Below are 15,547 nucleotides of genomic sequence, written 5' to 3' on the forward strand. Positions count from 1 at the left end.
TTGGCCCCTCCTCTGTTGACAAGGCCTGCTCAGTGGCTACATGCTGTCTGCCTGCTCCACCTTTGGGGCTGGGTCTGCCAATCCTGCTGCAGAGCCTCTGTCTGCAGCTGGCTATGTCCTCCCTCTCAGTCCTTTCTCTTATGGTCTGATTTTACAGCAGTAGCTTCTCTCCCCATTCTTTTTTAAGCCGGGCAGGGTGGTACACACGCCTTTAATCCCAGCACTTGGGAGGTGGAGGCAGGCTGATCTCTGAGTTTGAGGCCAGCCTGGTCTACAGAGCGAGTTCCAGGACAGGCCCCAAAGCTATAGAAAAACCCTATCTTGAAAAGTCAAAAGAGAGAGAAAGAAAGAAAGAAAGAAAGAAAGAAAGAAAGAAAGAAAGGAAGAAAGAAAGAAAGAAAAAAGAAAGAAAGAAGGAAGGAAGGAAGGAAAATCTATCTTAGGCTGGGTGGTGGTGGTGTACACTTTGAATTCCAGCACTCGGGAGGCAGGGTCAGGTGGAGCTCTGAGTTCAAGACCAGCCTGGTCTATAGAGGGAGTTCCAGGACAGCCAGGGCTGCACAGAGAAACCCTGTCTCAAAAAAAAACACTTAAAAAAATATTAAAAAAAATCATGAATATGCCCTCCAGCTCAGCTCTGCCAGACAATGATGCTAGCCTGATCTGAATAGATCGTCTTCCTTCTCTTCTTCCCTCTTTCTTTCTTACATTTTTGAGACAGTCTCACTAAGTAGCCTAGGCTATCTCAAAACTACACTCATAATCCTTCTGCCACAGTCTCCCAAATGTTATGATCACAGGTGAGTGCCACTTAGGCCTGGAGAGGGAGGGTCACTCGCAGACACACCCAAGTCTTATTCACAGGGCTGTGATGGAGCTCACCTGCCCACATCACCCACTGTGGCTGAAGTAGCTAGAATCTTGTGACAGGATGTCACCACACCTGCCTCCACATAGTGTTTGCTCTGTTTGTTCTGGGCGTTCTGGGCGTTTGTCATCTGCTCATATGTTTGCCCTGAGACAGTTTAATGGTGTAGCCCAAGTTAGCTTCAAACTTGTTTTGTAGGTGTGTAGGTGAGGCTTTCTACTCGCTGCATATGTCAGACTGGCCTCAAACCCTCAGCAATCCCCGCATCCCAGCCTCCTGAGTGCTGGGAGACCACACCTGGAATTCACAGACGGTGCAGGCTGTGTATGAAGCACACTGCTTCCTCCTAAACCTTAGAAACCCAATCTCCTGCTGTGCCTGAGAGTTCCCTCTAGGGCCTGGATGGTGGAGCATCTAGGGTCTAACACTTCTCCCTGTGCTCAGGTGGGTGACCCCTTCCAAGGTCACAGAGTCTGGTTCGGGCGTGGCTAGAGGCTAGAGGAAGTGAAGAGGAAGAGAGTTGGGAGCCTGGGGCGTGGCAGGAGGACACAGGAGACAGGGACAGGGTCTGGCCTTCAGTCAGGGGTCAGGGGTCTGTAGGGAGTGGGAAAGGCATGAATGACCCTAGCAGAGAGCTGCCAGAACACAGCTGGAGTCCCCATCCCTCTGCCATGACTCCTTTGTCCCTACCCAGCCACTCAGGGCTCTTTACAATGAATGTCAGTGTCCTCTAATGGAGTGAGCGAGGGGGTGAAGAGAGGGCCATGGACAGAGCCACAGGGGTCTGGGCATCCTTACCCAGGCTGTCAAAGAAAAGGGTCGTAACCAAATTTATCCAGGTTCTGTAAGAAGGCAGCCCCTGAGCACCATGGGTAGACAGACTCCTAGAGAGAAAAGGCCAGGCTTGTGGACTGGGGTGGGCGAGTGATTGGTGGGCTGGAGGGACAGTGGCCTCTAGCTCCTACCCTGCTATCTAGACTCGAGTCTTGCTCCTCTGCCGAAGTCCCTGCAACCCATTTCTGTGATCCTTGCTCCTGGGTGGGCAGGGCGCAGCCAATAGGCTGTACTTCTTGTAGAAGAGATGGGTCCTGGAGGGGCTTAGCAGGGACACCTCCTCCATGGGGTGACTGAGCCCTCCCTACAACCAACCAAAGATTCTGTTCTGCAGGGTGAAACTCTAATGGGGTTGAGAAGGATACAACTCAGACCTTCTCCAGAAAATATAAAACTCTTTATTCATCATTTTCTACTTAAAAGAAAAAAGGCCCCCTGTTCTGAGGTGGGGGAAGCTGTTCTGAGGTGGGGAGAGATGTTCTGAGGTGGGGGGAGCTGTTCTGAGGTGGGGAGAGCTGTTCTGAGGTGGGGGAAGCTGTTCTGAGGTGGGGGAAGCTGTTCTGAAGTGAGGGGAGCTGTTCTGAGGTGGGGGAAGATGTTCTGAGGTGGGGGGAGCTGTTCTGAGGTGGGGGAAGCTGTTCTGAGGTGGGGGGAGTTCTTCTGAGGTGGGGGAATCTGTGGACAAGACATAAAGGCTGTAACACCCTGAGGTGTGGTGTGCAGGCAGGAAGGGGATCTCCCTTTAAACAGGGATGGGGGTTCTGGAGGGTGACCCTCATCTCCCTGAAGGAAGTTCCAGGTGGCCCCAGGTTCTGGGAGGGAAAAGAGGACTCTTCTGGCAGATAGAGGAGGATTTGGAGGAGCCTCAACCTGAGACACAGTAAACTAACACTGGAAAGCGGGAAAGCTGAGTCTGAGGGCCAGGCTGCGTCTCTCAGTGCTCCTCAGTCCCGTCACCACCCAGAGCCTGCTCAAAGGGGCAGGGCCTGCGGCAGGGGCCAGCTGGCTCTGTACCTAGGGTCCCTGCCTGTGGTGCTTCCTCCTCTGCGCAGTCTCCCTGGCCCTGCTCGCCACCTCCACCATCCATGTCACTCTCATCAGAGTTGTCCTCCTCCAGGTAGCGGTAGCCTCGCAGCTTGTGCTGTGGCTTTGGAATGCGCGGCTGTCTTGGCACCAGGCCTTGCTGCAGCTTCTGTTCCATCAACAGGTATGAGGTTGTCGCCACTACCAGGGTCACCAGCAGCACTGCCAGTTTGGCCTGGGAGCGAGGGAAAGAAGAGGTGACATCACTCCTTTCTCTGGTGTCTTTCTCCTCCACCAGGAGCCTCCTGGCTCTCCCCCTCTCCAATCCCCTCACGCAGGATTTCCAAGGCAGCCTTTGAGGACAAAGTTCAAATTCCAACATTGACTTTAAAGTCACCATATTCCAGTAGGACTCAGTTTTCCAACCCAAAAGGGGCTAATCTCTTTGCCTCAGAGAAAACACGGAGGTCTGAGGAAGTCTAAAAGCAGCTCTGGCTTCCCTGGACCACAGTCAAATTATTCCGCAGTAGGACATTGGAGTGCATAGGAAGCTGGGGGGTGGGGGGACTCTAAGAGTTCAAGGTCAACTGGGGCTACATTTAGAGACTGTATCAGAAAAGAAGATATTTATCTTTATATATACACATATACATACATACATATATGAAAAAATCCACCACAGCAGTGCTTGCCTTTTTGTCTTCAGTGCTAGTGGTGAGCCATGTCTATGTTGTATGTGCCAGGAAAGCATTCACCCCTGACGTGCCTATTCTTCTTTTCAGACAGTTTAACACACACCCAGAAATAAGCACACAAATGCATTTGTAATTGTATGTCCATTCCCTGCTATTTGACTCATTTCATTTTCTGAAAAAAAAAATGATGCCCAAAGCTGGGCCTGTTAGTGAATGCCTGTAACTCAGCTCACAGGAGGCCGAGGCGACGAGTTCAAGGTCATTCTGGGCCACCTTGAGACCCTGACTCAAAGACACAAATAAACCGAACAAAAAGATGTGATTAGGAACTGCTAAAATGGCCTGCTGGGGTTGGGAGCAAGCTAGGAGCTTAAGGATACAACTGATGGGTAGCAAGAATGGGCCCTGGGTCCCTTCTCCATCACAATCAGAAACAAAGCAAAAGCTGGGCATGGAGGCATCTTAACCCCAGCACTGGGGAGGCTGAGGCAGGTGGATCTCTGTGAATCTGAGGCCAGCCTGGTCTACAGAGTGAGTTCCAGGACAGTCAGAGAGCTATATAGTGAGACCCAAAACAAAACAAAAGTCAAATCAAAAGAACATGAAGACGTGGAGGAGTTCATTCCTACAGGATCTGACAGGAAAGACCCTGGGTGTCCAGCAGTTCAGAAGCTGATGAGCAGGTGACCAAAGAACCTACAGTTCGGCTGGGCATGCCCACAGCGACCAAAACTAGCAGGTGAAGCAGCAAATAGGATGCTGGGTTGGGGGGTATGCCATGACTAAGAGGTCCTTAGATCAGTGCCTTTTAAGAGGCCATGAAATCATGGTCTGTTTCCCAGTGAGGCACAGACACCCAAACTCCCTCCCTTCCTCACCTTCATGGGCAAGCTGGAGCCCAGGTACACGACAAAGATGGCCACGGCCTGCCACCAGTGATAGATGGTGAAGATAAAGTCCTGCCTCTCTTTGTCTTCATATAGGATGCCCAGGAGTGCTGCAGGCAGAGGGACAAGATAGGTAAGGAACCCTGTACCGGTTTCGTCTCATAGACTGGAATACCAACCAGGGCTGTGCGCTGATCCTTGCCTATCCCCTAGTGGAGACTTTGGTTAGTGCACTGTCAAGATGAGCCTACAGCATGTTCTGCCTGCTGCCTCACACGCAGTAACTGCTCAGTTGCTGTTTCTCTCCCTCACCAGGGGCTTAGAGAGAGACCTTTCCACAAGTCAAACCTGGAATGGAGTGGGCTAGTGTCCTGAGGGATCATCTTAAGGCAGTAGAGAAACAGCAAGAGACAGGCAGTCAGGGAACTGGGAGTCCAGCCTTCAAGAAAAGCTAGAGGTTCAGAAGCTGACCCTACCAGTTATTTAAGGAAAGCTACAAAAATTTCCAAAGCTGGCCAGATGGTGATAGCGCATGCCTTTAATTCCAGCACTCGGCAGAGGCAGGCAGATCTCTGTGAGTTCGAGGCCAACCTGGTCTACAGAGAGGGTTCCAGGACAGCCCAAGTATACATTGAGAAACCCTGTCTCGAAAAACCAAAGGAAAAGAAAATCTCCAGAGCTGATGCTTCCCAGCTGTGGAATGAGTTCCCACCGGTTGTCTGTTGGGTTAGAAGCTCTGAAGTTAGAAAGCGGCACAGCCCTGGCTGACTGTGGCCGCTACTTACTAAGTTCCGTCAGGTTCAGGGCATGAGTACTGCCATCATGTGGCTCAGGGAATACTTGGAACTTTTGACGGCATCAGACCATCAGAATCAGTATCAATGAGGACGACCTACGTGACGACCAGCTGCCTGTCACTGACGCATCCCCATCTGAGACCAGACAACCCCACAGAGCTGAAGCCTGGCCGACCACAGTTGCTTTTCCTAGGACCTCACTCCAGCAGTCCAAATTTGGGCATGGATTCTGAAACTGGGCAGGGTGGGTTTGGGCTGTGCCTAGACCCTCTCCAACAACAACAACAAAAAAAGCCCCCTTTATTCCCAAAACTAGGGAGACTGAGGCAGGCTGATCTCTCTGAATTCGAGGCCAGCCTGGTCTGAATAGCAAGTTCCAGGCCAACCAAGGATACATAGCAAGACTATGTAAAAAAGAAGAGGAAGAAGCCATTGTGATGGCTTAGTGGGTAAAAGGTACCTGCCCCCAAGCCTAACCGACCTGTGTTCAATACTTAGGACTCAAGTGGTAGAAGGAAGAACCAACTTCCACAGATTGACCTTGGACCTCTACACTCATGCTATGACATGCACTCCCATACACATGCACACATGCATCCTAAATAAAGAAGTAACATAACATAATTAAATATTTTTAACTCTTGGGAGGCAGATGAATATTTGAATTCAGGGTCAGCCTGGTCTTGTTCCAGGACAGTCAGGGTTACACAGAGAAACCCTGTCTCAAAATAATAATAAAATGATAATAATAATAATAACTAAAAAGAGAAAAGAAAGGTGGCTGGCAGCGGCTCAGCCTATAATCCCAGTACTCATGGATCTAAAGTAGGATCAAACTGCTACACATTTGAAGCCAGACTGAGCTTATGGTGAGTTCCAGGCTAGCCTGGGCTACAGCGTAAGACCTTGTCTCAAAAAATACAATTGGCCGGGTGGTGGTGGCGCACACCTTTAATCCCAGCACTCGAGAGGCAGAGGCAGATGGATCTCTGTGAGTTCAAGGCCAGCCTGGTCAACAAGAGCTAGTTCCAGGACAGGCTCCAAAGCTACAAAGAAACCCAGTCTCAAAAAACCAAAACCAGGGCTGGAGAGATGGCTCAGAGGTTAAGAGCATTCATTGCCTGCTCTTCCAAAGGTCCTAAGTTCAATTCCCAGCAACCACATGGTGGCTCTCAACCATCTGTAATGGGGTCTGGTGCCCTCTTCTGGTCTGCAGGCATACACACAGAAAGAATATTGTATACATAATAAATAAATATTAAAAAAACCCAAAACCAAAAAACAAACAAACAAAAAATACAATAGAAGGAAAAGGCTGAGTGTCTTGGCATGTGCCTTTAATTCTAGCGCTAGGGAGGCAGAGGCATGTGAGTCTGTGTGGATTCAAGGTCAGTCTTAGTGAATCCCAGGCCAGCTAAAGCTCCATAGTGAGGTCCCCAGGCAGTGCGGGGGCCAGGGGAGAAAGAACCCTGTTCTGTACCTACACCTGGAGTACGGATAAGCACCTGCCACTGTTCCTCTCCCTGGTGCCTCCTATGCCGTGGAAATTATGACAACATAGTCTTTGAGTGCTGGTGTGAGTTTTTATACTCTCCCTAGGCCTTCACAAGCCTTCACCTACCCCATGTGTTCACATACTCAGTGTGATGTCCGCCTGCCACAGGTGGGGCTCTTACACCTTTCCAGAGTGTCTATAGGACTTCCCCATCTCTCTGCACAGTGGGCACAGGATTCTTTCCACACCAGACTATGCCAAGCAATCCCTACCTACTTCTACTATGCCCACAGGACTCCAGGGAGACCCCCTAAGTTCACTGCAACCCACAAGATGTCAAAAGTCCCAAATCACCCAGAGGTGGCTATAGCCTGCCCCTCCCCCATCCCAGATATGCCAGTCCCTAAGGCTGTACTCACTGCTAAGTCCGGTCTTGTTGAGGGCACTGCCCACGCCCCAGAGGGCAGCCACCACGTAGAGGATCCAGCTGTGATGGAGGACCCGAGGCAATGGGGCCCAGAAAAAGAGGCTGAGGGTGAGCAGCAGGTGCAGCCCTGCCCCAGCCACTAGCGGCACTGAGCGAGGCAGCCACAGCCCCAGCAGCCCCAGGAAGGAGGCAGCTGAGGCACCCAGGCTGTAAGCTATGAGCAGGTAGGCCAGCCGCTCCAGCCCCACGGAGCACACGCCGTAGCCCTGAGAAAGAGAACAAAGGTAGGCCAGCTGGTCCTGGCCCTTCCCACACCAGCTGCCACTTGAGGCACTGTCCTATCTGCCACTTGTCCTATCTGGATCTCTGGTGCTAGCTCCCCTTTAGGCTGGTAGAAAGAGTGAGAGCAGCACCATTCTAACTATAGAAAGTGGAAAATGGCTTGTTCAAAGTAAAAGGTAATGGGGTCAAGAGAAGGAAGAGAAACAGAGCTCCTCTGGCTTGGGGAGCCCAACACCAGCCTTGGTGGTCTACAACATCTGTCCAGAACTCAGTCCTGGTTGGGAGGGGAATAATTCAGGATATCGTTGTACGTATTTATACACCTATGTATCATGCGTCTGAAATTCAAATTTAGCCAGACGTCTTGTCTGTACTTACCAGGGCGAAACCAGTGCAGGCAAAGAGGACCTCAAAGCCGCTATAGATAAAGAAGGGCACCAGATGGCGTAAGCGGAAGTCACGCACGTGTTTGAAGGGCAGCTGAAAGATGTTGCCCCAGCCCACGCTGCGCAGGTCGATCTCTTCGGTGGGTCGGTAAGCAGCTCCACATAGACCCAGCACCTGCAGACAGGAGCTGTGAAGGGATCCTCAGCCAGGCATCCCTCCACCGACACACCCACAGGTGCCCCAGACACGGTCCACACAGGGCTGCCACCCTATGCCAGCTGTAGTGGCGCACGTCTTTAATCTCAGCGCTTGCAAGGCAGAGGCAGGAAGATCTCAGTGAATTCAAAGCCAACCTGGTCTACAGAGCAAGTTCCAGGACAGCCGTTTCAAAAAAAAAAAAAGAAAAGAAAAGAAAAGAAAAGAAAAGGAAAGGAAAAACAGAAAAGGGCTGCAGTCTCGAGGTCCCACCCTCCCAAAACACCCACAAGCCTAGCCAAAGTTGTGCCCGAAAGGTTTCTGCCCAAGGCTGCGTCCCAGACACATCCAGAGGCGGGAGCCTTACTTTTTGTACTTAGCCCCTCCTCTCGACCTAAAGCCACACCTCCCTGCTCCTGATCCTGGGTGGTGTTCCTAGTCCCCTCAAAGGTCACAACCAACCCTATGGGACCTGTCCCCTCTTTGTCCTTTTTCCTCTGACCTTGGGGCGGGGGAGGGGGTCCCAACTTCAGCCTTGGTCGACAGGCATCTCTCCTACAACCAGAACTCAGTCCTGATTCTCTACTTGGGCTCCTAGCCTGCAGTTCCAACCTGATCACAGGTAGGCGCTAGCACGGAGAGAACCGGCTCCCACCGCCTCCTCCCCACCCACCCGAGACTCACCAGCAGCATGGCCAAGAAGGCCACTGCCATGAGCACACTCTCTACGACAATGAGGTTTCGGCTGCGCGGCAATGTATGCAGAACCGTCTTGTTGAAGCCAGTCAGAATGCCATGGCTCTTGGTGCCTGGAAAAGGTGGGTGGAGACTAGGACCATAGTGGAGGTGGGGTGTAAGGGCACTAAACATACTTCCAGCAAGCTCCTTGGGGGGTGGCAGTTTGTGAAGGGGCACCATTCACCCCCACTTCCATGTCTGCAGCCCTGAAACCTGCAAGGGACCGCCTAGGGTCTACTGGGTGATGGAGTGTGAGCAGGAAGTAGGCTTTGGAGGCCCCGCCCCCTGCCCCAGGACTGACCGCAGCTCTGCACGTTGGACAGCGTGTGGTTCAAGTCGTACAGGTAGTAGTTGAGGAAGTAAATCATGGGCAGTTGTGCGCATGCGAAGCTCAGCTGTGGGCAGGAGGGCAGTCGGGTTCAGAGCCCAGGACAGAACTAGACAGGAGGTAAAATCTAGGGAGGAGTCTGAACACCACCTCTGGTGGGGGAGCAGAAGTCCCCCAACCCTAGGGACAGCTCAGCAGTGGTGATGGGGTGCCCATGGCAGGAGAACTTCCTCCTGGTCACTGTGGACAGGGAGGAGCGCTCCATCACTAGAGGTAATCGAGTAGGGTTTGGCTTAGGAGGGCTGAGAAACTGTAGAATAGGTTGTACTGTGTGGAATCTAGAATCCCCACCCCCTCCCCCGGGTTTCCTGTAGCACTCACATGGAAGAAGCTATAGAAGATGGCCTGGAAAACCAGGAGATAGGGTGCGTGGGAGCCGCGTGGCGGGCGCTGCTGAGGCCCCTGCTCCTCCTGCTCTTTATAGTGGGAGTACTCGTAGTACTTCTGGGACATCCTGGAGCACAGAGAATGAGGGCTTTCCCCACCTGCCCTCTGCCACATTTCTTCTGCGACTACAGCTGTAGGCTAGCCAGCTTCAGTGGGGAAACTGAGGCCCAGAGTCAAAGGCTTGCCTGGGGTCCCCAAACTGAAGTTGGCAAAGACATAAATATTCCACCAGTCTCCAGCTCTGCTCCATTGCCCATCAGGCTCACCTGGTAATGTAGTTGCCCATGGAGGCCCAGAGAGGCACAATGGCCATGCCCAGAGCCACAGCAGAGGGCACCAGCGTGTAGTAGCGTTCCCAGTAGTTGGTAGAGACAAAGAGGGCATAGATGCCCACAGCTAAGAACATCATCCACTTGGTACCAAAAAACCTGTACAAAGGGAGGGACATTAGCACCACAGCCTAGGAACTGCTGTGGCCCCAACCATCAGGACTTCAGGTTCCAGTTCTTAAGGCTGTGGGAGGGCACAGGAAGCCCTGGCCTGAGAGCCAAGGGCTGAAAGATGCAGTCTCAGAGACACAGACCGGCAGAGTGGTCTGTGCTCACAACTGTGATAGCACGGACCATGCCATGGGCCTCTCACAGTCATTGCAAGGATGTGAAATGAGAGAACAGACCTAAGGAAATCATCCATAAAGGGCTTGCTGAACAAGCGGGAGACCTGTGCGGGATCCCCAACACCTGTGGGAAAATCCAGACTCACTAGTACGCACTTGGAACCCCAGCCTTACGGAAGTGATGAGAGCAGGTCGCTGGGGTTCATGAGCCAGCCAGCCTAGTCCAAGTGACAAGCCTTGGGTCCCAGTGAGAGACCTTATCTCAAGAAAGAAAGAAAGAAAAAAAGGACCTCTGACCTCCACACATGCACATACACACACAAAATAGTAATTTAAAAAAATAAGGTGGGGGGGCTGGAGAGATGGCTCAGAGGGTAAGAGCACTGACTGCTCTTTCAGAGGTCCTGAGTTTAATTCCCAGCAACCACATGGTGGCTCACAACCTCCTTGCCAGCAGTACATTGTATGCTTAATAAATAAATCTTAAAAAAAAAAATAAGGTAGGGGTTAGAGAGACGGCTCAATGGTTAAAAACGCTAGAATACTGGCTGTTCTTCCAAAGGGCCAGTTTCAGTTCTCAGCACCCACATGCTGGCTCACAACTGGCTGTGACTCCAGTTTCAAACACCTTTTCTGGCCTCCAGGGGCAGCAAGCATACAGATGGTATGGGCAGGCAAAACACTCTACATATAAAAATAAAATAAAATATGATTCAAAATAAATCTTGTCAGGTAATAGTGGTGCATGTTCAAGGCCACCCTGGTCTGCAGAGTAAGTGTCAGTACAGCCAGTGCTATGTAGAGAAACCCTGTCTTGAAAAACAGAAAAAAAGTAAAAATAAAAAATCAAACAAAAAAACAAAAATCTTTACCAAAATAATGTTAGAAGATCAAGAAAGAGATTTGGTGTTGACCTCTGGCTGTACACATGTGCACACATACACATGCATATGCACACAAAAATTTGTCAGTTATTTTTTATTTTTCATTCTTGAGACAGGATCCCTTTTTTGTTTGTTTGGTGTTTTTTGTTTGTTTGTTTGGTTGGTTTTTGAGACAGAGTTTCTCTGTGTAGTTCTAGCTGTCCTGGGACTTGCTCTGTAGACCAGGCTGGCCTCAAACTTAGAGAACTGCCGGCCTCTGCCTCACGAGTGCTGGATTAAAGACGTGTGCCACCACTGCTCAGCTGAGACAGGGTTTCATTGTGTAGCTTTGTCTGACCTGGAGCTTAGTATGTAGACCAGGCTGAACTCAGCTCTACCTGGATCATCCTCCATTATGGATAAAGACATCTTATTCCAGTGTGTGTGCCATTATACCCAGTTATTATTATTTTTTTTTAATCTTTAAGGACAGAAAAAGACACTCAGGCCTGGGGCTATAATAGTGGGTAGAGTGTTTGCAGAGCACACAAGGCCCTGGGTTTGATCTCCAGCACCACATGAAATTGGGCATGCTATTTATATGCCTGCTTCCCAGCTTCCCAGCACTGGGGAAGTAGAGTCAAGAGAACCTGAAGCTCAAGGTCTCACAGATCCCAGACTGGCCATGAGTATGCTTGGTGCCCCTAGAGGCCAGAAGTGGTGTTGGATTCCTTGAAACTGAGGTTACAATTAGTTGTGAGCCACCACGTGGGTGCTGGGAATTGAAATCGGGTCCTTCCAGGTCAGCTTGGGGTATACGAGACCCTATGTGAAGGTAAATAAAGTCATTAGGGCTTGTGCCACAGCCCAGTCAGTGCTAAAGCGCTTGCCTAGAATACACACTGTCCTGGATTCCGTTACCAGCACTAAGGAAGGAGGGGAAAAAGGGGCAGGTGGGAGGCACAGCTAGTGCCTGTGCAGGCTACATGGCCCTTTGGAAAAGCGGCCTGGCAATTTGATAGGAGACAAGAATGTGGGTTTCAGCCACACTGCCAGGTCTCAAACATGCCAGCCACCCACTTCCCCTCTGTGTAGAAACTGCAAGATTGCTTCGTGTCTAAAGTAATGGCAGCTACCCTGGCTGTATGATGGAACAAAATAAGGGTTATTATTAAAGGTGATAAGTTTCAAAAGGAATAAAGCCAACCAGCATGATAATACATGCCAGTATTTCCAGCATTCAGGATGCTGAACCAGGAGAATTCTGAGAGTCAGCTGGGGCTAGTGGCTGTGTGCAGGCTGGTTGTATGCCAACTTGACACAAAAACTTAGTCATTTAGGAAGAAGGAACCTTAACTGAGAAATTTCCTGGAACAAATTAGCCCTTAAAAAAAGCCTATGGTGGGGCTGGAGAGATGGCTCAGAGGTTAAGAGCATTGCCTGTTCTTCCAGAGGTCCTGAGTTCAGTTCCCAGCAACCACATGGTGGCTCAAACCATCTAAAGAGGTCTGGTGCCCTCTTCTGGCCTGCAGGCATACACACAGGCAGAATATTGTACACATAATAAATAAATAACTATTTTTTTAAAAAGCCTATGGTGCATTTTCTAGATTGTTTATCAATGTGGGAGGGCCCGGCTCACTGTGGCTGGTTCTACCCCTGTGCTGGTGGTCCTGGATGCTATAGGAAAGCAAGCTGAGAAGCCACGAGGAGCAGGCCAGTAAGCAGCACCCCTCCATGGTCTCTGCATCAGTTCCTGCCTCCAGGTTCCTGTCCTGCTTGAGTTCCTGCCCTGATTTCCCTCAGTGATGGACTACAAGCTATAAGATGAAACAAACTCTCCCTCCCCAAGCTCCGTTTAGTCCCTGTTATATCACAGCAGAAGAAACCATAAGCCACTTTGTCTCCAAACAAACAAAATGACCATAAAACCTTCCAGGTGCCTTAGACCTAGGGAAGGCACCATGGAGAATTTATCTAGGAAACAGCTTTTGTTTTGTTTTTCAAGACAGGATTTCTCTCTGTAGCCCTGGCTGTAACATGAGCCCCCCCCCCCCCATGTTACACCTGGCTGTCCCGGAACTTGCTCTGTTGACCAGGCTGGCCTCGAACTCACAGAGAGATTCACCTGCCTCTGCCTCCTGAGTGCTGGGATTAAAGGCAAGCGTCACCCTGCCCAGTGAGGAAACAGCCTTATTTAATTTTAAACAGAAGGCAAGAAAGCCTGGATGGTATACACAACTGTAATCCCTGCTCTTGGGAGGCAGAGGCAGGAGGATCACCACAAACTATGGCTAGCCTGATCTACAAAGTGAGTTCCAGGCCAGCCAAAGCTACATAGTGAGACTTTGTCAAAAATAAAAAATAAAAAACAAAACAACCCAGGTGATGGTGGTACACGCCTTTAATCCCAGCACTCTGGAGGCAGAGGTAGGCTGATCTCTGACTTTGAGGCCAGTCTGGTCTACAGAGCTGGTTCCAGGACAGCCAGGACTGCTACACAAAGAAACCCAGTGTTGGAAAAAAGAAAAGGAAAGAAAAGAAAAGAAAAGAAAAGAAATGAGGACAGCTGCTCCTTCACCCTATCTCCCCTTCAGGAGTTTGATGAGGCTATGGGGAATTTCTGCAGTGTCCAGGAGGCTGAACCATATATGCCCCAGAGCTCAGGAAGACCTCCAACCTGTGCCTGCTAAGGCCCTTTCTGTGAGAACTGCCTTTCACACAGTCATAGTTCACTGGGCTGAGGACTGGGCTGTGCTGGGGACTTCACAGTTTCAGTCCAGGAAGTCACTGTCTGGTAGGATGCCACCAAGCTAGAACCTGCTTGAATCTCTTGCAGAAACCAAATGTGCAAGGGTGTGGGGCAAGCTCTTGGTTCCTCCTCTAGCAGGGATTTCCCCCTTTGCTTCTCACTTTCCCAGGCAAGCAAGGCTTCTCTGCAGCTCCCTGCCCCCTCCCTCCAAAACCCTAGGGCAGCCTCCGCACCCCAGGAAGTCAGGGGACAGCAACTTGGCACCTGATGAGCACAGGTGTGTAGAGCAGGGCAGCGATGGGCGTCACGTTTATACCCATCAGCATCTTGCTATCGATGTCTGGCAGCCCCATGTTGCCGTACTTCACCTCCCTGTAGGTCTCATCATAATGCAGGATCAGTTGCATCTGCAGGAGGCCTGGGGACAGGGGGCAGCGTGGAGGACTCTAAGCAGTCTGATTCAGAGCAACCAAAGGCCCATGACAAACTTGGCAGCGCCAATTCACCTAAGCGACCCATTACTTTGCTCATCAGGACCCAGACAGGGAGGATAAGAGCCCATTCCCACCCACAAGCGTCTATTCTCTGACTGGGTCGTCGGCAAACTGGCCTGTGCCACCCCCTCCCTGTCCCATGTGTCTGCCGTGCCAACAGCAGCTCTGACCCGGGAACTGAAAGGGGAAGGAGGCCAGCTGGCCGCAAGGTTTCTCTTTCCCAGCTCGGGAGTGGAGGCGGGGTAGCGGAGGGACAGCGGGTTTCAAGCGTCCGCCCTACCCAGGTAGACGCCGTAGGTGAGCGTGCCACCCGCGCTGGCCGCGAGCACGTTCTTGATCACACCGAGGCGCTTGCGGCGGTAGTAGCGGCGCTCCTCCTCCTCCTCGTTGTAGTTGGGGTAAGCGCCCACCAGCTCGTCCAGCTGCGGGCAGATCGCTAATCACACTCTGACTCTACAGCTCTTGCGCCCCTACTCCGCCTTCCCGGAGTCCGGGTTCCCCATCCAGGGTCCTAGTCCCCATCCTAGGGTCCTCACACAACACTCGGGGTGTCAGTCCACCATCCTGGGGACCGGTCCCTTGTCCCAGAGTCCTGGTCCCTTTTCAAAGATCCATGCTCCCTATGTTGGGTTCCAGGTCCCCACCCAGAGTCTCATCCTGGGGTGTATGTCACCACTCTGAGACCACGGTCCCCCGTGTGGAGTCCCGCGCCCCATTCTAGAGTGCTTGGGTTCCCTTCCCAGAGCCCCTGCCCCTCCCGGGTGCTCCGCGGAGGCAATCGGCACGGTGTTCCATTGCTTCCCGCCTTGCTCACCGGAGCCTCTGGCCCATCAGGAACTCCGAGGCGATCCTCATCCCCTTGAGGGCCCGCGGCCCCAGCCACAGGGTAGAGGGGCGGCTCCACCTCCATGACCAGACCCAGACCTGAGGCTGGCAGCGCGCAGCTCTGGGCACCAGCAGCGGGTGAGGACTTCCTTCATCAGAGACCGCCCTGTCCAGTCGGCCCCACCCCGCAGACCGCCTCTTCCCAGAAGTACTGTGCGTGGTGTGTGTGTGGGGTGTGTGTGGTGTGTGTGTGTGCATGTGTATCTATGTGTGTGCATGTGTGTGTGTGGTGTATGTGTGTGTGTGTGTGGTGTGTGTGTGGTGTGTGTGCGTACACGTGGTGTGTGTGTGGTGTATGTGTGTGGGGTGTATGTGTCATGTGTGGTGTATGTGTTCAGTGTGTAGTGTGTGGTTTGTATGTGGGATGTGGGACATGTGTATGTGTGGTGTGTATGTAGTATGTGTGTGTGTGGTATGTGTGTGAAGTAGTGTGTGTGTGGTGTAGTGTGATGTGTATGTATAGTGTGTGTGCTGTGTGTGGTTTGTGTAGTGTGTGTTGTGTAGTGGTATGTGTAGTATGTAGTGTATGTATGG

General features: G+C 51.5%; 1 protein-coding gene across 2 annotated transcripts; it reads right to left on the bottom strand.

Moving 5' to 3' along the window:
- Positions 1-2,077: 2,077 nt before the first annotated feature.
- Unc93b1 (unc-93B1 regulator of TLR signaling) lies at positions 2,078-15,103 on the bottom strand. 2 transcript variants are annotated; one of them, XM_048458010.3, is made up of 11 exons: positions 14,943-15,103; positions 14,409-14,550; positions 13,899-14,052; positions 9,670-9,831; positions 9,338-9,470; positions 8,930-9,023; positions 8,575-8,699; positions 7,687-7,869; positions 7,019-7,292; positions 4,299-4,417; positions 2,078-2,960 (listed from the first exon to the last, which is right to left on the bottom strand). In XM_048458010.3, the coding sequence occupies exons 1-11, from the start codon at positions 15,036-15,038 to the stop codon at positions 2,637-2,639; spliced, it is 1,806 nt and encodes a 601-aa protein (XP_048313967.1). In that variant the 5' UTR covers positions 15,039-15,103; the 3' UTR covers positions 2,078-2,636. The 2 variants fall into 2 exon arrangements, with proteins under 2 accessions (XP_048313967.1, XP_048313969.1); XM_048458012.3 differs by lacking the exons at positions 2,078-2,960; positions 7,019-7,292.
- Positions 15,104-15,547: the final 444 nt, after the last annotated feature.

The sequence above is a fragment of the Myodes glareolus genome, chromosome 7 (genome assembly GCF_982192425.1).
Source record: "Myodes glareolus chromosome 7, mMyoGla1.1, whole genome shotgun sequence".
NCBI lineage: Eukaryota > Metazoa > Chordata > Mammalia > Rodentia > Cricetidae > Myodes > Myodes glareolus.